Genomic DNA, 25,007 nt, shown 5'->3' on the forward strand with positions numbered 1-25,007 from the left:
CTGCTGAAGTGATATCCTTGACTAGGTGAGAGGGGATGGGATTTTTACATATGATGTTGGGTTGGAGCTTTGATTATGAATTCAACTAACTGTGAAATCCAAGGAGAAGCAGTATATGCAGATGTGGATAGAAATGGAGTATAAATCTGGAAAATCTCTTCTGATTGCTTCAGTTTTCTCAAAGAAGTAAGAAGCAGGATCATCATATATGACAGAATATTAGGAAGGAGGTTTGCAGTTTTAAGAAGTGAAGATGTGTGAAATAATTGTATGAGAATGCTGAACAGTAATTGAACTAAGGATATACTATAGATAATTACATTTATAATACAATACCCAATGTTCAGTTTGGAATGTTTCAGGTGTTCTTTTACATATTGGGCTTTTATTTTTAAATTATAATTTGATTTTATTTCTGTAGCACCAGCTAAACTCTTGGCAAATATCAATGTATTTTGAATCATTTAACTTTGATCTTCAAAACCCTTATTTGCCTTTCTGGGGAAAAGAGTAAAAACAACAGTATCATAGCAATCTATTTATACCCCTATTTTCAGACAGTCATGCTTCTATCCAATATTTATCTAGTTTAGCGAATCTTATTTCTGTTAGCGATTGTTTGTGCAATAAATGTGCTCCTGTCACTTCATCTCTATTTCATGCTTTTATCATATTCAATCCTAATTTGCTCTGAAGGTTTGCTAACTTTTGCTTTAATCATGTCTTTTCTCAAATAGTTCAGATATAATGAAATATATTATGTTCAGTATTTCTCTAATATTTTTCTACCAAAGAAAAATAAAATATTGAGATGAGATATATTCACATTGATTGCTATGAAGGTTACACATGGATTAGTAAATCAAAACAAGCTCTCAAAAGATAGAAAATCAATTGATGTGTCAGATAGGAAAGACATAGATGGCAAAATCAACCGCTGAGTTGACATCTTTCCTCTTGAAATAATTTAATTTACCAAAATTTGAAAGGTTTTGTGACTATGAACACAGTAATAAGCTAAAAAGCGGGAGACCAAACAGATTGATCTCGAATTTTATTTACAATAATTCAAGCAAATGTAAACTAACATATTTTAGGTAAATATTTTTTTCTAGACCAATCATATAAACTTTCTGGGAGAACAATCGAGACTATAGTGTAAGGATTGTACACTGAGAAATACAAACTATTTACATATACAGTTAAATATAGAGAATATATTTGTTTTTTGTCTACAGAACTGTTATCCAATTGCCAACAGCTGAATTGTCAGTATAAATGTACAATGGTCAGAAATAGTACAAGATGTTACTGTGAGGATGGCTTTGAAATAACAGAAGATGGGAGAAGCTGTAAAGGTAAGTAAAACATATAACACCATCAAATTTTGTTTATAGAGGCTTAGTTAACAGAAATGTAAGAAGACATCTTTGAGCACCTACCATGTGCTCTACAGTGTTTGTTAACTTTTCTTTCTTGAGATTTAAAAGTTGCCCCCCCAACAAAAACATAAACATTATTGTAAGTTTATGACTCTCAAATTTCAACTTTTTTGCAGTAATTTCAAACTTGGGAAATGTCAACAATTGGAAATGTTTGGGTTAACTACTAACACATTGATCTAATTATTTTAACTTCCTATATGTTGTATGGCTGTTATATAGCTGCAGTCTAGTAGACATGTGTTATTAACTACGTTAGGTTAATAATTACTAATCATGTAATGTTCTTTATAATTTTTGCCTTGGTTATTCTGGCAGCTGGCATTTTAACCATAGCAATAATAATGTAATAATGAACATAAATATTGATTTATTTTAAATGTCTGGATTCTTGCTTTCATGAATGCTTTATAGCAAATATTTATCCTCCAAAATGACTCCCTTCGTGAATTCTGAAGAATTTTAGGTTACCTTTCCATTCAGTTGATTCCAATTATACATATATTAATATGTATATATAACATATCCACAAAGTTAAATGCATTGCTTTGTATGATACTTAGAATCTATCTATATCTATATCTACATATAATATTTCTAATCTATAATATAGCATATGTCTCTCTCTCTCTGCCTCTCTCTTTCCTTCCGCGTGTGTGTGTGTGTGTGTGTATGTCAGGGGATAGCTGCATTGCCAGAGCCACTAATAAATAGAATACTTTCCAAAGAAATGAGTGCTTTGCTGATTACTTCAAATCTTTGCTCCAATATTATCACTTTTACCTTAGAATCTTAAATTTGAAAAAATTCATGAGATAATTGTTTAAAATCTTAATGACAAAAATGAGATCCTGATAGTTCATTGACTTAAGTCCGCACATCTTCTTAGTAGTAGAATTGGGACTGAAACTCATATCTGCAGAGCCCACTTAGTCTTATCCTGAAGAGGCTCATTGACTTTTCAGTTACATTTGGGAATTGAATTTTAGTTTGTTGTTTGCTTTGTGTATAATACCAATTTTATAAAAAAACATTTATTATCAAGTGTTTATCAGACCCAGAGACTGCATAATCTGACCACAGGGAGGCCAAACTCTCATATTTATTTGACTCATGTCATTATGTCATTTTAAGACAACATTTGAAAATCAGAAAATTGCACACAAAAGTTCAGATGTTCTGGAAAATAAAGGCAATGGTAGATGCCTCATAATCACAGAAATCAGCCAGATAAAAATGGTGCCAGACATGGATGATGCCATTGAACATTCGTGCTCTTTCCACTTCCAAACAGCCCTTGCCATTCGTACGTGTTTGGCTTAGATACCTATTCTGCATTCTTCTCACTCATTTACTACACCTGACTCCTGTAGTAATCAAGCTCTGCAGTTCCTTTTGCAAGGGTGGAGCTGAGTTAAATACGTAGATTCCTGAGTGTTAATTAATTGCTTTTATGTGTTTAATTAAGCACGTAAAAACAAACACAACAGTAATTAATTTCTTCTGTGGAACATTAGTGAAGAATTGCACAGCAATCATTTTAGAAGTCACAGTGGGAGAGGAGATCTTTGTACTTTCTGTATACTCCTTGAGAGCCAAGTCTGAGCATCATTAGGCTTTCTCAAAACTGTATTTCCAGGTAGCCCTCTGTCTTTAAAGGAGAAAAGAAGGCAGCATTGCAAGTGATGGTATGCCTATTCCTTTGTAGTCAATGTTGTGGAGTTCCACCTCAGTGCATTCTGGTTAAGTAGAAAGAAGAAAAGAGATAATTGATCATATTGCTCTCCTGAACAGCATAATCATATCCAAAAAACTGAAATAGAAACCAATAATATTAAAGTTGAAAAATCTGTGAAACTAGATAAGAATTATTACTGCCATCAGGGACAGACTTTACCAAATGCAAGCCTTAATTTCATTCAGTATTACTGTAGACTTAGCTCCAAACGCTGTATTTTTTCTATCACCAAAAGTATTTACTTCAAATGAGCCATCCATGATTGCTGGCTGTTATGTGACTCTGAAGAAACCTGAGTTTATGAATGCCTTACAAATGCAGAGTTTCACAATTTAAATTGTCTTATGCTACTCAGCAATATTTTTGCTTTCTCATGGTAAGCTCTTTTCTTAGCTTGGATATTCGCAGAAGTCAACTCTGAAACAAGGATTCACTGAATGTTTTCCTTTATTTGCCATTGTAGCTTTCTCTTTTTCTTTTCTTTCCTTTTTTTTTTTTAGGGGGTGGGGGGTGGTGGGGGTGAGAGGATACAGGAGAAAGGCAACCCCATAGTTGGAGCAATTAAGCCAGCTACAACAAAGGGTGACTGAAGCTTAAGTGTGTGGCACAACTCTCTAGCATGAGAGACAAGGGAACTCAGGCATTTATACACCAATTTCTGAAGAGCAAATTTGTTTTTGTTTTTGTGTTGGAGATGACTTTACCCTCCTGGAAACTTAACAGGCCCTGAGTCCTGGCAGAGCTTCTGGTGGGAGAGGAAGGAGGGTTTGGAAGTATGCTCAGGCACAGATAAAGATCCCTATGATTGTAGAATCACATGAACAATCTGAGGGATATGAGCAGACAGCTTCTGCTACAGTGCCCTTGACCATTCGTTTCAATTTCTTCTTTATTCTCTCAAAATATGTTTTCTTAATCTATTCTCTTTTGTCATAGTCACTGCCTTTATTTTCTGGGTGCCATCTTGTATTACTTCTTCAAATTACTCTTTCTCTTCTCACTATTTACTTGTATATCCACCCATGCTTGTTTTGCTGTCATTTCAGAAGAACTTTACTTCTTCTAGTCTTTTTTCATACATATTTAAAGTCCCACTCACCCAAACTTTTGTCTCAACTTGATCCATTGGTCTATCAATTTCTACCTCTTTCTTATATACCTTTAAGCACTACATTTCTGCTGGCTATCACTGTAGTCAATAAATACTCTCACATTTGTTCTATTCTGAAAGAAAACAAAAACGAAACTAGAAATACTCACAACAAATATCCACTTTATATCCTATCTCTTCCTATAGCCATCATTCCCATCCCCTCCTCCTTTATTATCCACAAACTTTAACAATCAACTACATTTACTTTCCCAATTATCTTATTTTCACTTCATTCCTCCATTTACTGCTATCTGGTTTCTCATCCTATAATTTTCATAAAGAACTTTAAATATCTCTTTTCCCTTAAAGTCTAGTTAAGACTGGTTAAAACCCTCACTTTTATTTTCAAAGGACTGTTAGAGGCTTCTCAGCATCTCTGCAGTTTTTCAGAGCTTCTATATTCTTTATGATCTTGACTCCAAACTCCATCTTCCTATTTATGTATCATTTTGAGATTATATATGGATTTTCTCCACCCCATACCCCTCAACCCAGAAGTAAAACTCAGCTCTTTTCCTAGAGTTTCCACAATTATAAAATCCATGCAAACAAGACAATTTGTATATGTAGTAAGATTTACTGAAGACTTAGTAGGAAAAGGTTTTATATCACAACACACAAATAATTTCAAATGTAATTTTAGACATCCCTATATTGAAACCCTTATGTTACCCCTCTGCTGGGGATTTTTTAACATGCCAGTTGAGGTTTCTTTATTGTCATATCACTCTGATAACAATTGGGTGGTATTTTTCCACATAAATTATCTAATTCTCTAATACTAACTGGGTGTCCAACAGTTCAATTCAACTCAATTCTGACATTATCCAGAGGTAGCGTAGACTCCATGGGTTAAGGATCTAGTACTGCAAGACTCAGGTACCAGATGCAAGTTCCAGGACTCACCTATACCTCTGAACCAACCAGTTATAAATGTGAGCATTCCTACAGCCCTCTCCTCAGATGTAGTCATTCACTATAACAACTCACAGAACTCAAGGAAATATTTTCCTTATGTTTGTTAGTTTATTATAAAGGATGCAACAGCCAAATGGAAGTGATGCATAGGGCAAGGAATGGGAAGGTGGGAGAGGGAAGCTTCTATGCCCTCTCTAGGCACCTTATCCTCCCAGGGGCTCAATGTCTTCACCAAAATGGAAGCTCTCCAAGCCTGTTTGTTCAAGAGTTTTTTTTAGCCCAACCCCCAGTCCCCTTTCTTCTCACTGGAGGTCAGGAGATGGGGCTGAAAGTTTCCACACTCTAATCCACTGTTTGGTATTTTCATGACCAGCCCCCAGTCTGAGACTACCTAGGGGCCCCACCCTGAGTCACCTCATAGCATAGGCTCAGGTGTATTCTAGAGGAGCTCTTTATGAACACCAAAAGACAATCCTATTACTCAAAAAATTCCAAGTATTTTAGGAGCTCTGTGCCAAGCACTGTGAACAAAGGCCAAAGATATATTTTAATTATGTCACATCAGTTTAACCCACTTAATACCACAGCTTCAATCCATCCTGTTATCTTTTGCTCCCCTCTTCATTTTTCTGTTTCTTTTTTTCTCACCCCCTTTCTCCAGAATTATTTACAGGAGTCCCAAATTATCTTCAGTCATCATTCCCAAGTCATGAGGACAAAACTCTGTTAATAGGTCTAAGTTTGTGTATTTTATCCCATTTAAGGACTCAGTAAAAAGCAAGTTCCATTTAAGATCAGTCTTCCATTTGTGACTATGTCCCCTTCTTTCCCTACATTACATCAACATCAGTACAATAATGTCCTAATTACTGAATCTAAATGGGAATTTTAATCTTTATCTTATTGGATTCATGCATTGCATATAACCCTTTTGAACATTCTGATATTCCAGAAAAGCTCTCATTTCTTATTTTTTTCTTACAGTAGTCATGAATTTTCCTTCACAGGAGACTGTAGGACTCCTCTTTCTTTCTTTCTGTTTTATTATTATTATTTTTATTTTATTTTGAGACAGAGCCTTATCACCCAGGCTGGAGTGCAGTGTGCAATCTCGACTCACTGCAACCTCCACCTCCTAGGTTCAAGCAATTCTCATGCCTCAGCTGCCTGAGTAGCTGGGACAACAAGTGTACACCACCATGCCTGGCTAATTTTTGTATTTTTAGTGGAGAAAGGGCTTCGCCATGTTGGCCGTGCTGATCGCAAACTTCTGGACTCAAGTAATCTGCCCGCCTTGGCCTACGAAAGTGCTAGGAATACAGGCCTCAGCCACTGCGTCCCACCCTGATTCCTCTTTCTTGACTGCCCTTTCCACTTTGGTATCCTAGAGTATTTTGCACTAGCTAAGTTTTTCTCATCTCCTCTTCCTCTGTGAGAAATATCCCTCTCCTATTTTTAAAATCTATTATATATATGCTATTGACTTCCATATACTCCAGAACAGATCTCACCCTATATTAACAGTTCCATTTTTCAATTGCTTATCATTACACATTTACTCAAGGCTGCCCTACAGACACCTCAAATTTAACACAGTGAAATCAAATTCGTTATCTCCTCCCATGATAGAGCCATTCAAATCTATACTTCTTACATCCTCTATTTCAAAATTTGATCAATTTTCACTTCTGTCGCATCCAATCATTTTTCAAATGTTGTCTATTCTACTTCTTACACATTTGAGTCTATTTCCTCTTCATTTCCACTGCCACTGACTTAGTTCAAAATATAACTTCAAAAGACAATTTCTTGGATAAAATTAGCACATATCTAATTTTCTAGGATCCTTTCTCCACATTTACCAAAGCCTTTATTTCATATGAGTGTTTTTAGTTTTAAAATGCAAAGCTGACCATGTAGCCCATCTAATTAATGCTTTCCCAATGCCAATGTGTAATGTACAGTCTTTTAGTTCAGCATACAAATATCTTCATTATCTGGCTCCCAAAGTACTTTCCCAGTTTCATCTCTTCTGCCGCTTTCCTTCACACAACCTTGCTTCATTTGACTCCTTATGCTTCTTCTTTGAAATCCCCATGATGCCATCCCAATACCGTTCACATGCCATTTTGATGAACTGAAATGTCCCTTTCCGCTTAGTCTGAGGAAAGCCAGATCACGCTTCACACTGTTTAATATGAAGTCTTCACTTAAGATTCCCCTTCTAATCCTAAGCAGTTTGACTTCCCTGTTTCTATCATAACTCGAGTATACCCCTATTATAAGGAAATGTATAGTATCATAATTATATTTCTCTAGACTCGTCTTACTCAGGGGTAGGGACCATATTTTATTGATTTTGTCTTCTGCAGGGATCAGTACAGTGCTTCGTACATAAAACAGGCTGAATATACCTTTGTCTAAATAACTAACTACTGACAGGATGCCTTTTTGTTTGGTCAGTTAAGAATCATTGAGTATCTGTTGTTCATAAAGATTTGAACTGGATACCAGAGGAAGGAAGTATATAGAGAAAACAGAATGAAGGGGTAGAGGAATAGAATGAAGGGGTACAGGCACACACCACCGTGCCTGGCTAATTTTTGCATTTTTAGTAGAGACAGGGTCTCACCATGTTGGCCAGGCTGGTCTCAAACTCCTGGCCTCAGGGGATTCACCCACCAAGGCCTCCCAAAGTGCTGGGATTACAGGCGTGAGCTGCAGTGCCCAGCCTATTACAGGAAGTTTCTAATTAGCAATCTAATTTAATTTAATATCTGTAGAGGACTACAGATATTAAAATGAAATTTATTTAAGACAAAATCTTTATTTTTCAATAGGTGTGCTTAATAGTTTCCTCTCTTTAAAGTAGTGAGTGTGATTTGCATAGGGTGGCTCAGAACTCTTATTTAATCTGTTGATTGAAAACCATGTTACTAGTCGAATTCTTTGTTAAAACAGTGAAAAAGTCAGTGTCATAAACACTGGAAATATTCAACAAATATTAATTGGAGTGCATTTTGTACCTTTGCAAAAATATCCAAAGACTTCTAGCCTGACTATCACAAATGCAAATAATCTTCTTTTAAAATACATGATTTGATATTGTTTGACGTTTTATCTCTGTAAATATTAAGGCAGCAAAAATTTTCATTTTTAGTTAGTGTGGTTTTGAAAAGACTTATTGGAATTGGCTTTTCCTTAATAGTCTATTTCCGAAGTTCAAAAATAATATTTTCTTCAAGGAGAAAAAAAAGTGCCCAAGATAAAGCTGCTTAGAAATGATGCCAATTTTCCTTTTAGATCAAGATGAATGTGCTGTTTATGGTACATGCAGCCAGACCTGCAGAAACACACATGGATCCTACACTTGCAGTTGTGTGGAAGGCTACCTAATGCAGCCAGACAACAGATCTTGCAAGGCTAAAATTGGTAAGTTATGACCATTTATTTTTTGTCTTTCCAGAATTACTTGTTTCCTTTTTACAATTCTTTTTCATTAGAGATGTGGTATAGCAGAAATATGGACTTTGAAGAGAGAGATTTTCTTTCATTTTAATACACTTCTCTATAGTTAGGAATCCAGAGCAATTCTTTCAGTTGTCACTAATCATTATAAAACTCCTTCCATTACTCCTTCCAAAAATGAAATTCCTTCCTTCCTTCCTTCCTTCCTTCCTTTCTTTTTTTTCTTTGAGATGGAGTCTCACTCTGTCACCCAGGCTGGAGCTGGAGTGCAATGGCACAATCTCAGCTCACTTCAACCTCTGCCTCCCAGGTTCAGGCAATTCTCCTGCCTCAGCCTCCCAAGTAGCTGGGACTACAGGCACACACCGCCATACCTGGCTAATTTTTGCATTTTTAGTAGAGACAGGGTCTCACCATGTTGGCCAGGCTGGTCTCAAACTCCTGGCCTCAGGCGATTCACCCACCAAGGCCTCCCAAAGTGCTGGGATTATAGGCATGAGCCGCAGTGCCCAGCCTATTACAGGAAGTTTCTAATTAGCAAAAATCTGTTCAAAAGATATGGATTAATTGATTTGAATTACCTATCCTGTCTCCTGGACTACTATGATAGTTTCCTAACTGGGTTCTGTGAGCTTCTGCTTCACCTCCAAAATTAATTATTTATATAATAAAGTGATTTACTACTAAAACATAAACCAAATCGTGTTGTTCTTTTGCTTCAAATCTCCCAATAACTTTCACCTACCTTGAAAGTAAAATCTAAACTCCTCACAGAATCTCTAAGGGCCTAATGGCCTGGTATCATTTCCCTTTCCAGTGTCTGATCTTCCACTGCTCTTGTTTCATCATCAATGCCAGCACACTTGTGTCCTTGTCCTTCTTCAACCATGTTGCTTTTTTATCTGCCTCTAATGATTTTTCCTGTGATATTCACATTAATGTAGCCTTCTTATCACTTGAGTCTCAGCTAAAATGTCAATATTCAGAGTGACCTTCCCAATCCATTCTATTTCATGGTATATACCCTCTCCATCACCAAGTTATTTTCCAGTGTTATTTATGCATACCTACTCTATCACTATATAATTTCCCAGTTTTATTTTCTTTATAGCATTGCCATTTGAAATTAATTCATTTATATGTATTTATCACAGGATTTCTCCAGAATAATATAAGCATTATGACGGTACAGAACTTGTTGGATTTGTTTACTGTTATTTACTCAGTACTGATCATTGCCTAGAACATATAGGTTCTCAATAAATATTTGTGGAAAAAAGGGGAAGAAGGAAGAAAGGAGGGCAGGATGGACAAAAGGAAAAGGAAAGAGAGAATAAACTTGTCTTGCTAATTAAAATTACTAAAATGAGTGCTCCACTCTTAAGTGCTTACATTTCATGTTTCAAAACTGCCTTTTACTGCTAACCTGCAAATAAAGCCTGTAGTTTCTACACAGTTTTCAGCCTACTCAGTAAGTAAACAATCAGTAAGTATTGTTGATTGGCTAATGAAATAGCTTTGAGATTCACTAGTCACAATAAGATAATGCTAATTATTTTGTGGAGTGAATTAGCTTGAAAATAACATAAGGAAGTACTATCCAGAATATTCCATCCGGCTTCTTCTAACTTCCTCCAAAAGTAGTTTCATATCAGGCATTTTCAAATTATGATGTATTGATGAATTAATGGGTGCCCTCACCCTCCCTTATTAGAAATTGGTAAATTAAGCATGAAATTTCTTCTCTGAAACCACACTGGGCAAAAGACTAGACTAGTTAAGCAAGCTGCAGTTGTTTCTCTTTACACATAACCTCATGTTATGATTTCAATGATTTCCCAGAGATAGTGTGGTTAATTATTTAGAAAACATATGTATCTACAAAATATCAACAACAGCTAAACGCTCTTTTACTTCTTAGTTTACTTCTTTGAATTACTGACTTGATTTATGAAGTCCTATTTGAAATAAGGCAATCCTTGAGAAAAATTAGGTCAGGTTATGTTTTCCTTTTTGCCACCACCCAGAGTTCTGATGTAAAATATTGATGAACTATAGAAGTGGAAGGCTTGTTATTTGCTGTTTCTATTGATCCACACACTAGTGCTACACAGAGAGTGTAATGTAATAAACCCTATAAAGGAAGCACGTCCTCTTTTTCTACATAGGTAGGTTATCTTACAATAATAGAATGCAACCAGAAAAAGATGGAACATGATAATGTCCTACTACATCAAGGAAATTTGATGACTCTAGAATTGATAATGGAATACATAAATCTCTTCACCTCTAGGTCTTTTGCTTGATGACATTGTGAGCTTACAAAATTTGAAAAATACGCAGTTACCATGGGAATGTTGTTGTGGTTTATAGTTTAAGGAAACTGAGTTGCTAGAATGAGCATAAGTCTATAACAAACACTGGCAAGTTCTAAAGGTCACATGGATATTTGAACCAATGTATTTGTACAATTTAGAGAAAAACTGCCTGTTTAGCTTTAGTTTTCTCATATTTATGGCAAGTGAACCAGAGGATACTTTTGGCTTCAGTTATATGTAATTCCAGTTAGTGCAATCAGGTTTAAAATTTTTATGGCAGTTTTATTATGCAATAATGTGGCTATATCTGACAAGTGCTAGAAACAAACGTTATAAATTAAGCCAGGTTCATCTTAAGTCTCTGCCAGTCCTTCTTTCAGTTGTCTGGCTGCTGAGATTGGCCTCTCTTTTCTCTTCTTTTCCTTACAATTCTACCCTACTGGACTCCAGAACCTAACTTTCCCTCCACGACAAGCCAGAGTTCCAGGGCTCTCAGCAGCTGGGTAGTGTGGAAAACAAGGGAAGGCCCGAATGGCCTAGCCCAAGACAATGGATATGTGGAAAAGATCTCCAGACTTTAGAAAGAAAGGATACTACAAAAATATCAAGCCAAAGCGATGCATTGGAAAGCTAGAACTAGACCAAGAATATGATTTTGCAAAGACAGTACAAGATGATAGATGAATTAAAAGTTCCTGAGAAATAGCCCTTTATGTGACGGCAGAGAGAGGCAGAGTTAATCGGCTGGGAAGCTGCCTCTAAAGGTGCTGAACTAGTGCAACATAGAACAATATCATGATCTCTTCCCTGCTATTCACCCCAAAGCTTGCCAGTGGGGTCTTATTTTCAAGACAATAGATAGCAATTAGGTAAATTAATCTAAGTTAATTGAGTATTCCTCCTTTGTAATATAATACCTGAACCCGAGTAAAATTCATAAGCCTTAAGAGCATCTTTAAGAAATAATTGTATTGAAGGGAGGAGATTTTAGACACTACAGCAGATGGGGGAAGAGATTAATGTTAGACAGGAGGCCTTTTCATTCCTATTAATTCATGTAATGCAGACAAATTTTCTCCTTTCTACACTTAGTAAGATTGACTCTGACTAATGAAATAAAGAATAAATTGTTTCAGAGTTGGGAGGAACTTCAATGGTAATCTAGTGCAATTTAATACTTGATGCTATGTGTTTTTTATCTTCAAAAAAGTAATTTCCAAAAGAAAAGTCTGAAACATATTTTTTAAAGTAATTTTAACTTAAATATGCATAGTTGAATAGTTTTTTATAGGAGACATACAAGACTACAAATTTTTATGAGAGCATTTGTTACTTTATGATAGAACACACATTAAAAGCTAGTAATTAATGTGTATTTATTTATTTATTTTCTTTAAGAGATGTAGTCTCACACTATTGCTCAGGCTGGAGCGCAGTGACATGATCATAGCTCACTGCAGCCTCAAACTTCTAGGCTTAAGCCATTTTCCTACCTCAGCCTTTGAGTAGCTGAGACCACAGGCATGAACCACCATGCCCAGCTAATTTAAAAATTTTTTGTGCACACAGGATCTCTCTATGTTGCCCAGGCTGGTCTTGAACTCCTGGCCTCAAACAATCCTCCTGCCATGCCCTACCAAAGTGCTGAGATTACATGTGTGAGCCACAACACCTACACAAAAGCTAGCTATTTTTCTAATTAAATGTTAGAACATGTCATATAAAAAAATAAAAATAATAATAAATAAAAATAAAAAATAACCATGTATAGGTACCCAGTAACACTTCTTGCACATTTTGATATATTTTTTGAGAACAGAGTTGTAGTAATGACTTGTCAAATATGAAAATAAAAACATTTTTAAAATTTGACTTTTTTTAATTGATTTTATTGAATTTGATATAAAAATATGTATTGAATGTGAAAACTTGGGGCTGAAAGCAGGCTCATGTAGAACTTGTGACAGTAAAAATAACAGTCAATGGTGTTTAACTTACAAATTGTTGGCAATTTTACTCCTAATAAATTCAGACTCATTGGACTGTACTTTTCAGTGTCCTAACCACTCACTGAAGACAGGCACTTATCCCAGAATAGAAATTCTCCTGAACCCCTAGGGCTCTACTGATTGCACTGAAGCAATAGTAAAATAAAAAACACTAATTTTATGATCATCACTCTATAGTCAGTGCATCGAATGGTGCCCTTTGAGAGTGTACCTCTTTGCCATGGAGTAATTGGAGCAGTGAGAGTAGAGAGCCTATTAAAAAACTTCAGGATTCTATTACAGCTTATATTTGCAGTTCATTGATTTAGAGAAAAAAACAAACAGAAGACTATTGAGGCAATGAGACTCTTAGTTGTAAGAACAGGAATTGTAGTCCCTGTATAATTGAAGGAAGCATGTTTCTAGACAGTGTTGGGGGGAGGGAACGTTTTCATATCATTTGCTGTTTCCTCTGCTATGATTCTTAAAAAGAAAAGAGAGAGAGAGAAAAAATAAACAAAAGGTAACTTCCTATGGCTCTTACTTTAAAACTCTAGGGGGATTTAACATCTACTAACATAAGTTTAAAATTTTCTTTTGGGAGGCGGAGAATTTACCCATGGTTTGCTGCCAGGGCTGATTCTGCATGTGGGAGAATTGGCAGGTGTATGTGTAGTGGGGGAAGAATTCTCTGCCACATAGTATCACCTTCTTATCAGCCACTGAGTAATGCCTGAAATTCAGCTATTAAAATACTATTCCCTGGCCTTTTATTAAAGCATCTTATATTAAGATCTATTCTTAGGAAGGGTAACATATTAAGTTTTAATAATTTTAACAACTTATGAGACTAGTGGATAAGAACTGTTTCAGTATACCAGTGGCTAAGAATGGCTTCTTGTAGAATGACTGATGTATGAAGATTCACCATTTAGGGTTTTTTTTTTACATTATTTTTTAGATAGTCAAAAGTTCTAATTCCTGCATAAGTTATTATTTCATTGAGCCGTAACTTCAAATAGCACTTGATGACATGATAGTGCATGAGACCTATTGGCTAGGAGTGAGCCTAGTCACCAGCACCAGCGTAGTAATGACAGATTTATTGTGCTTTACTATCACGTACACGTGCATGAAATTAGGAACACTGTGGTAAAGAGAAAGTAGCAAAAAAGTAGCTCAATGCCTGAAGCAGAGTATGTGCTTGACAAATGTTTGCTGGATGCTTTAGCAATTTCTAGAACATTCAGGAAGCGAAATGAGGGTACTGGGATGTTGGGGATCAATAAAAGGAGTCAGAAGATTGCAAGAGATTCAAAGGTGAATAGAATATTTGGCCAGTTTTGTCCTGTTACTCAGGGCTGACTCTAGCTTTGGTATAGTATTGGCATCAAACAGTAGTTTGAGAAGCACTGTATGATCTACATAAGTGTGTCCTCTCCACCAAGGACCACTCCCCTCTCAAATAAACATACAACCCTAGTAAAAGCTGTGTGCTTGCTGTGAAAATACAGCTGGAGAACAAGCTTCCCTATCTGCAATCACACTATACTGAATAAGCCTCTGTACTACAGAAATTCTAAAGCTTCCCAGCCTGCCTTTGGAATCCCGGACCGGTAGCCTGGCCATTAAAATATCTCTTTATTTTATGGAGTATTTTTACTCTACATCTTTTCTGGCCAATCATTCAGTTAGAAATCACATTTCATGGCAGGACAGGGCAAGGATTTCTGATGGAATTTTTACTATCCAAATGATACAACACACTTTTTTTCCCTCTCCAAACACTGTTAATGAGTATGTCAGTGCTGGGGTACAAAATCTCCTCATGAATATTCTATGTTGGTTTTGGTTTTTGTTTTTATGCTAGGGGATATCATCTTTACAGTCTAGCACCTTTTTTGACATTTTTAATCTTCTTTCCAGAAGCAGAGTTGCAAGATTGATAGCAGAGACATAACCATGGTGTTTTATGTGTCATGACACCTTTCATTTACCCTTAGTCTAAGAAAATAACAGACATGGAAAAAAAGCATGTCTTCCATTTTCTTCATAACATATTTTTATTGCAATCTGGCTGAGAACTTCCGTGTTTGAGTATGAAAAATTACATGGCCGTATTTATGGGCTCTAGGTGTGACAGTCAATAAACTTTGCTTTTATAAATGGCACAACAGATAGGCAGAAATTTCTATCATGCTTTTTAAATAATTTTTTGTAGACTAGCTATCAAATTATTGATTAAATCCTCAATTTAGAATGTGAGAGAAATTATATCACCCTCTACAATTAATTCTTTTTCTCTCTTAAAATTGGACATTTTAATGAAAATAAAAAGAAAGGAAGCACATTTAAATTTATAAAAATTACAAATGTTTAAATAGATGAGGCAAGAATGTACATAGGTATATAATTTTTCTGTTGCTTTACCTGGGAAAAATATAAAAGTATATCACTATTGAAATCCTTGAAGGGAAAAAACCTTAAAATCCGAGTAGACAGAATAATTTTGACATTTTTTAAGAAAAAAATTGATTTTTCAGAGACTTCAAGGCATCCTCTGTATCAATTGCAATCAACAGGGATTGAAAAAAAAATCTGGGGTAATAAAAGCAGTTAGAGAATGCCCTTTGGGCACTCCTTCCCCTAGAGAGCATAATTGCCTTTGACAGAGATAACTAATATTCCACATATTTCCCCTAATCAGGATGCCTAAAATCATTTTAGTCTTGAGAAGAGAAAACCTGTTGCATTGATTTCATTTTTAAATGTGTGTATTTCTTTTAGGACTCACACAGCCTCTGTCTATGCCTCCCACGAAAGATAATCCCCACCAAATTATTAAATTATATCTTAGTACTCTTTGGATATTTAGAACATCAAGTTACAAAGAACATAGCTGATAAAGTAGCTAGAAGTTTGGTACATCAGAATGATTGAGTACTTAGAGTACTTAATCTCTCTTTATAATAGCAAAGTAGAAATTTGTGATCTTACTTATAAATTTTATATTTAAATCCTTGTCAGACAACAGTGAAATATATTAAATGACCTTTACTTTTTCCCATCACTAGATAATGAGTTTCATACATCTACCTCCCTTCTCCTTATTGTGAGGTGACGATCTTATTTCATATTTCCTTGAGAAAATAGAAGTAATTAAAAGAGAATTTTCTCACCCAAACTCCATTAACTCTACTAGTCTATTTGAATCTAGAACTAATCGTTCCATCTTCCTCTTATTTGAATTAGAAAACAAACTAACATTTCTCCTATCAAAGGCCAATCCTGCAAATATATACAGATCCTATCTTCTCTCACCTGTTCAAGGATTAGGCTCATATAATTGTCTTATTTATTTCTTTAATCACTGGTATTTTCTTTTCTCTTAGGTCATTCACACCAGCGTACAAGCAAGTTGTAAAGATGATGCAAAACAACTTCCTTTAAACCTATTTTCCTGTCCAGCTACTTCTCCATTTTTCTTTTTCCTGCATAGAAAAACTCATGGAGTGTTGTTCCTTTTCCACTTTCCTTTGCTCTGCTCTTTAATCGCCTTCAATGAATCTTACATTATTCTTATCAGTCATATCTATTGCCAAGGTCTTCAGTGACCTCCCATTGCCTAATTAGTTGACTATCGGTCTTAAGCACACAACTGACAACTGTCTCCTTGAAGACTTTACCTTTTAAAGCAGCACAATCTTGAAATTTTGTTCTTGCCTTACTGGGCATTTTTTTCTCAGTTTACTTTGCTTTATTATCTTCATTTTGCCAATACTTTTGGCATGATTCAGCGTTCAGTCCTTTAGACATCTTTTTATTGATTTCCTAGGATGTTTCATCCTGTATCATGGCCTTAAAAACTTACCCTCTGCCATGGCTTTAAAAAATATCAAGAGACTGAGACTCCCCAGTTTTTATCACCAGTTATGACGGCTCTAGACTCACAGATCCAATTATATATTCAATATCTCCATTTGGATATTTAACAGAAATATCGAACTCTATGAACTTTTGATTTTCTATCCTAACAATGCTCTTTCTTCAGTTTTCCATCTTGGTAAGGTTTCCAAATTCACCTAATTGTTTAAGCCAAAACATTGGATTCATCCTTCACTGCACTCTTTTTCTCAAACCCTTTGTTTATAACTTTGTAAATACATTCTGAATTAGATTACTCTCTCTAAAGATAAGCCCCCATCCTCATTACTCCTATACTGTACTCACTTTCATAGAATTTATCACTGCCAAACAATATTCGTATTTGTTTACTTGCTTATTATCTTTTTTATGTACTAAAATTTAAGTTCTATAAAAGCAAAGATTGTGTTAGTTTTGTTCACTGTTGTATTGCTAGCATCTAGACCCTGGCAGAAGCTAGCCAGGCTCAATAAGTATTTGTTGAATGGATAATAAATATTCAAATACTGAGGCAGTATTTCCCTTTTAGGAGCCATATTAAATGTGGCTCTTCTAAGGACCCATGTTTTCAAACTGAAATTACTTTATAAATAGGAGTTACTTAGAAGCAATTTTCAAATGAGTCAATACCCATTACATTTTAAACTCAAATATTACTAATCTATAACATAGAGAAAGATGTCTGAGTAGAGAAAATATTTTTCTATAGCTAAAGTATTTTCCACTGGCTACAATTAGAAAGGTCACTAGGAGATTTTTAAAGCAGCCATTAGCCACTTCTCAGTAACTAATATAAACTGACCATCACTGGACTGTCTGCTAGTTCTAATAATCATGTAATAGTCTAAAATTTGAATGAATTATATTCTGAAATTTTGTGATTTACTTATAAATCTTCAATGGTTATCAATTACATATCTTTCTTTTTTTCTGATTAAAATAACTGCATTATTTATTTCATTGTACTTATTGAAATACCTTATTATTTTACAATGTGTTAATTCAGTAAAGTCTCTTTTAAAAACATTGAGGAGTTCATATTCAAACAGTCCCCCATATTTCATTCATGTACTAAACACTTGCCACGTGCTAAGTAAGGCTCTCAGATAACAGGGGAAATGCCTCCTTGGTTTGGTTGGACCAGCTGTCTGCAAAACAGGGAAATTGTGAGAGCCGCCAGTTTGCAAAATGAAAAGATATGTTTGTGCTGGGGAGGGCATGATGTTATTGTCTTTTGTCATGCTTATAAAATGGATCTTCTTCCAGAAAAACAATATACTGAATTGCTTCTCAATTATCACATTTCAAGTTGAAATATGCTGTAAATGAAGGTACCGGTATTTCACTAGTAAAGTCTAAATAGCAAAGTGACTAAATTGTTTTAAGGTTTATGGTTAATTCAGGTTTATCAGTAGTTTACCTGAGCGAGTTTTTACAATGCCAAAGACAAGATTAAAAAGCACAGGTTTGGCACAGTGGCTCATGCCTATAGTCCTGGCACTTTGGGAGGCCAAGGAAGGAGGATTGCTTGAGACCGGGAGTTTGAGACCAGCCTGGGCAACATAGTGAGACCCCGTCTCTATATAGAAATCAGAATTAAAAAAAAAAAAAACTAGAACACAAAACAAAACAAGATAAAAAACGCAGCTTTAGCCATTGGACTAATGTGCCAACACTGAAATCATCATCTTCTCTAAAAACTGATTCTACTTTCTTCTCTTACTGTTTCTTTTAATGATACTCTTTATCCCCATGACCCACATCTATAATTTCCAAATAATCCTTGACTTAATGTCACTCATTGTCCACAATACAACAATAACTGCAATTTTGAACTTCTGCTTTCTTACATCAACCCATTTCTACTTAAGATTTCAACACCTCCTGCTTTAGGTTCTTATCAACTTGTTTCTGAGAAATTAAAATGGCATTTCTGTGTTCAGTAATTCAGATATCTGATACCTATGTCCACAATTTTTTCATAATTTTGGGTTACTTTCTTCATAAAAACAAATGAAATTAATGCCATTCTCTATGTGACATGTAGAATCTAGTTTGGAGGACCATAGAAGAGGTTTTCTTAGGGAAATCTCTGAGAATTATCTGGGGCTTACATTTTTCCTAATGACCTCTGCTTCCAGTAGGAACGTTGCCACATATGGCCATTCTTCATTTCTGCACTGCATGAATCTAAACAGGAAAAAGATATCTTTTCCATTCTCTTAACTCCTTTCCAACTTCACTCTAGATGTGAAGGCAGTGTGTAAGACGTTTCCATTTTACCTCAACGTACACATGAATTATACTTCTGACATGAATTATACTCTACCAATTAAAAAGTAAAATTATACTCTACCATTTATAAAGTAAAAGCAAGAACATTTTAAAATAATCCAACATGTTATCATTAACTATAGTTACCATGCTGGAAAACAGATCTATTTAACTAATTACTCCTGCCTGTAATTTTGCATACTTTGTCTAACATCTCCCCAACCTGATCCCCCAAATGCCTTAGCTTCTGGCAACAAACATTCTACTCTCTATTTCTATGAGATCATCTCTTTTAGATTCTACATGAGTGAGATATGTTTACTTGTCATGCTATGACTGGCTTATTTCACTTAACATAATACTAAGAGAAGGGATATTAAATGCTCCCACTACAAAAATGGTAACTATGTGAGGTAATGCATATGTCAATTACCTAGGTTTAACTATTCCACAATGTATGTATACTTCAAAACATCATGTTGTGCACTATAAAGACATATAAATTTATGTCAATTTAAATAAATAATCCCCCCAAATAAAAGCAAAAACATAAAATCTGGAAAGTTGAGTGGGAAATTTATACTTCCTACTGTATTCTACTTATCTTTCTCACTATATTTTACCCACCCACACAATATCTTACATATTATTTTTGACTTGATCTTCTTAAAGCATAGTTTTGATCACATTATACTGTATTTCTAAAATTAACACTGGCTTCCCATTGCAGCCAAAATTAAAAATAAATTCATCATCTTGACATTCAATAGCCTGTACAATTTGTCCTTAACCTGTTTTGTCAGCTACTACAAAACTCTATAAATTTGAACTCAGTTATTTTCACTTAATAGCTATATTAACTTAAATGAGTATTAATCTTAAAATGTGGTAAATATTAGCCGAATCAAAGGGATGTTGTGCATATACAGTAAACTAATAAATGTGAACCATGTATTACAGTGTCTGGCTCCTAAAATATGCTCAGAAAGCATTAACTATTATTAGTGAAATACTCCACCAGTTATGCATGTTGTACCCTGCAGAAAACTGAAAAACTGAGGTCAATCTCTCCTCAATATATTCAAATCTTTCACACATCTGTACTTTTGTCAAAGCTGTTTCTTTTGCTTGACTTTCTTTTATCCATCTCTGCATATTGAATTCTTGTTCTTCCATTAAGGCAAGGCTGAGACCAAATACCAACACCATCAGGAAACTTGTGCCTCCACTAAGCAGGCATATCTAACCATTCTTTGAAACTCAATGAGATGATACATCTTTTATGAAAGATATCATACCTGATTATAAAAACATAGTTCTTTGTAGATAATTTAAACTTTCTACTTGATTATGTCTTTCCTGAAGGCGGACTGTCTTACTGATCTCCTTCAGATCCCAGTTAATGCTTAGATGTATAAATACTAGATAAATTAATTAATTAATTAAAATATTTACCCAAAGAATACTTCAGCATAAATATATTGTGATGATAAAAGGTAGTGCTAAGACAAATTGTAGCAATATTCATTTTCTTGCTCAGTCCAATACAGTTGTTAATGCCTTATTGTTTTCCTAATTTGATTTATATATTATTTCTATAATAAAATGTGATAGAACAGTTTCTTCTGATATATGACAATATGTCATTATTCTGAATATTATTCATTTTGGTAAAGAGCTTTTTGGTTAAAAAATAGTTAAGGAATGAAAACAGGGAGAAATCAATGTGACCATTATGTTTTGAAAAAGAAAATATTTCAATGCTATATTTTTTTCACTTATATGATATTAACTTGATTCACATTTTCAGTTTGGTTTGGTTGACTTTCATCTACAATTTATTATATATTTGAATACTGTAATACTTTCTCTTTCTTTTTTATTTTTTCTCCACACCATGATTCTGTATCTCTCCTTTTTAAACTACATAATTTTCTGTTAATATTACATATTTAACTTTTTCTGTTTTTTGCATAATTTTAGAAGTTTTTTAGAAAATTAGCCCTTTTGGCTCGGTACAGTGGCTCATTCCTGTAATCCCAGCACTTGGGGAGGCCGAGGCGGGCAGATCACCTGAGGTCAGGAGTTTGAGACCAGCCTGGCCAACATGGTGAAACCCAGTCTCTACTAAAAATACAAAAATTAGTCAGGCATGGTGGTGCAAGTCTGTAGTCCCAGCTACTCAGGAGACTGAGGCAGGAGAATCACTTGAGCCCAGGAGGCAGAAATTGCAGTAAGCTGAGGTCACGCCACTGCACTCCAGCCTGTATGACAGAGCAAGACTCTGTCTCAAAAAAATAAAAAAATAAAAAATAAAAAATAAAAAATTGCCCTTTTACAGATTTCATGCATTTTGTTTCATATATTAGTAATTCACTTCTTACATAGGTTTTAACAATTTTGATTAGAAGTTCTTAGTCTTCCCATTTCTAACTGCAAACCCATTTTCCTTATTTTTACAGCCTTTATATAATTTGTATATGATAAAATAAGAGTAAATCTGAAAAAAAATCCTCTTTCAATCTTTGAAGTTCATTACTGGCTTAAAACCAATTCTTTGTGTTGTATAGATTACAACTTTCTGTTTTATCACAAAATTAGTCTGACTCTCCATTTTATATACTTTATATGCAAGTCATTATTCAACATTTTATGCAGTTAAAACTGGGATTTTTTTCATCTTTGACTTCAGAAATATTGATGTGCACATGCTGGGAGCTTCATTTAGTGGAGATAATTGCTTACAAACACAATTACAGGTTTAATTAAGGAAAATTAGAATACAGAACAACTAGATGATATACATTTATATATACATTTATTATATACATATGTTTGTTAGTTACATAATTATTTGTAAGTATATGAATTTATTACTTCAATCACTTAGAAGGAAACTAGCCAAATTAATATTCTTATAATTGAATACAAGAACTGGAGGTTTAAATGAAACCTTAAAAATGACAAGTTTTTAATACACCCTGAAAACATTTATTTAGCACAAACTATATATCAAAATCATATTATTATAAGTAAATAAATCCACTTTTAGTATATTTTTGACTGTGAGAAGATAAAGATAGGCTTGCAAGGACATAGTTATAGTGGCTTTGAATTTAAATAGGTATTTTTATGAACCTGGTCAAATAAGCATTTCCAAGTTTCTCTTTTCAATTCACAATTTTACAATCAGTCTTCAAAGGTTGTGACACTAATGAATACAACATACATTACAGGAAAAATCAAATCATTTATGATCATACTATTCTCCAATTCACAAATACTATTCTCCATCACAGGAGAGAGAAATGTTTTTAGGTCTGTCAACATACAAGGAGTGGTGAGGAGTATGAGGACAATTTTTCTCTTCTATAATGAATCAGTTGACAGCCTGCTGTAGGTGTTTACCCAACCAAAGTCTTGGTTCTCTAAGTTAAAATGTCACCTGTGTGCTTGTTTGTGCTTCAGTATCTTCTATGTGGAAGGTTAATGTTCATTACCTCTCACTAAGTGTTGACGCAGGTATCCCTTTGACTGAAATCATCTAATGTGCTTTTCAAGTGTTCTTTTGGGAAAACTGTCCATTGACTAAGGATGACAACCAATAAGATCATCACATTTATTCTGGTCAGTCTTATATCCACATTACCCAAGCAGGTGCTCTTCAATTGGCATGTAGTAACGATGCACAACAGACATTAGATGTGGTGCAGGTAGAGATAGATTACATTTTTGCCAGGGCTATGCCAGTTTCAACTTGAAATACACTGAAAGAATTGGATCCTTAGACCTTGAGGATTTTTGTGGGTTCTTTTGTTTCAGTGGCTTCCTCCCTCCATATTTGACCTTCTGTCTAAAGAGGTAAACCACAGTTAATAATTAGCAGAGACCCATGAAGATTACTTCAGTAAAGCATTCACAGCTTATGTAGGTATCCTTCCTCCTGTATGTCCTTTGATCTTTTGAAGTCACCATTATTAAATCAAACCCTGTTAGATTATGAAGCACCTGACTTTAGAATTAGTGGTCGATATGTTTTTCACTAAAACAATTAACTGATTCACTCAACAAGCAGCTACAAAAACCAAGTAAGTTGACTAATTCTGTCAAATAAGCATTGCCTGTGTTAACCATGAACCCATTTGCATCTCAGTTTCTCAGGGGAATCTCAGCACTCCTTTATATTCCGGCCTCTCTTCAAAGAATGTTTATGCCCTACATTAAGTTTACTGACTAGTAGCTAGCCAAAAAATGGCTGTCTAAATCTGGACTTCGCATAAAACTTTGCAGTAAGGATGCTTTCAATAGTGGGTCATTTTGAGTGAAAGTAGTTTCACTAAAGGTCATTTCAGTTGTCAAATTAAGACACTAAGGACTGACATTGTCAGTCTATCTTTGTTTACCTGATAACACACCCATCTAAGATTTTACTATCACCTGAGAAATCTATGATCCAACAGGTTTCAAGAGTGCCAAGGTCAACAGTAAAATGACAAAAGTAGGAGTAGAGGGGAGACTAAATCTAGATCCCCAAATTAAGGAATGACAAGGGCAAGTGAAACACAGTTAAAGACAGATTTAAGAGGTTAGGAGAGAAACTGACTAGCTAACCAGGCTCAGATGTGGTCACTTGACAAGGTTATGTTAAGCAGAGATGATTCACAATTCTACTGATGCTTCTGGGAGGACTTTGTTTTTGTGGAAATGATCTTAGCATTTTTAAGAATATTTTTGTTGTGGGTTTATACTCAAGCAGTCCTGGATAAGTCTATTTTCTCCATTGGGAGGAAACTGTTGTGCTACTTTGTTTTATAATCTCATTGAGGCTTTTTTGGGTTATTTTTGTTTTACTGTTTTGTTGTTATTATGTATAAAAAATATTTAATGTCTTGTTAAAGGCAGACAGGAATCCTATGACTTGAGAGAATTTCTCGGGGGAGGAGAGGTTTATGGCAGATACATTTGACAACAATAATGTAACTTAAGCATACCTTGTATGGCAGGTGCACAAGATAGCAATAACAATTTAAGAAAGGAAGGTTGCCACGTGGAGGTTGCAGGTGGCGGGGCGGGGCAGGAGTGGAGGTGGGGGGAATGGGCTCAGGGAACGTGCTACGTGCTATATAACCTGCATGCTTTTCACAAGTGGTAGTGATTCTCCGGTCTGCAGCCGCGGGACCGTCTCTGTGTGTAAGTTTCCCTAAATAAAACCCTGTATCTTTTTTTTGCTACCTCTGGGTCTCTTCTTTGGCCTCTTGAACCTGGCACCACCCCTATTGAAATTAATAGGGGTCTGGCATGATGGGGATAAAAATTCCAATGCATGAATTATAGGATTGTTTTAAGCCTGTGAGGGGAGGCCCCAAATCATATACACTGGAGGGCTCTTCTATCTGAGACAAACACAAGTGGCTGATATCCTGGCCCATGCCAGAAACCAAAGAAAGGCCACTAAATAATACTGCTTCAAAACTTGAGACTTAGTTACTTCCATTAGTTATAGTATATGCTCTGGCTTTTGTCCTACCTTTACAGTGCTCAGCTTCAGTTTCTTATAGAATGGTCAAATGATATTTATGAAATTTTCTGAATAGCTAGTCATACTCTGAATTCCCTTCATAGGTTAAATAAATTATTTTTGTTGCATTTCATGAAATGTTTCTAAAGTCTTCTGTGTGAGAATTCCATGTGTCCTTTTTATTTATTCAGAAAATTGGTATTGAATGATCACTAAGTTCTACGCTTTTTCTCTAGATGCTAGAGATAAAACAGAAGTAAATAATC

General features: G+C 35.0%; 1 protein-coding gene across 3 annotated transcripts in view; it reads left to right on the forward strand.

Annotated features, from left to right (window-relative positions):
- LRP1B (LDL receptor related protein 1B) overlaps positions 1 to 25,007 on the forward strand; it is a 1,910,203-nt gene that overhangs the window by 881,553 nt on the left and 1,003,643 nt on the right. For all 3 annotated transcript variants that reach the window (XM_034954060.3, XM_034954061.3, XM_003822825.6), the window contains exons 4-5: positions 1,239 to 1,358; positions 8,555 to 8,683. In XM_034954060.3, the coding sequence (XP_034809951.2) occupies positions 1,239 to 1,358; positions 8,555 to 8,683 (249 nt within the window). The remainder of the gene's footprint in view (positions 1 to 1,238; positions 1,359 to 8,554; positions 8,684 to 25,007) is intronic.

This window comes from Pan paniscus, chromosome 13 (genome assembly GCF_029289425.2).
Source record: "Pan paniscus chromosome 13, NHGRI_mPanPan1-v2.0_pri, whole genome shotgun sequence".
Lineage (NCBI taxonomy): Eukaryota > Metazoa > Chordata > Mammalia > Primates > Hominidae > Pan > Pan paniscus.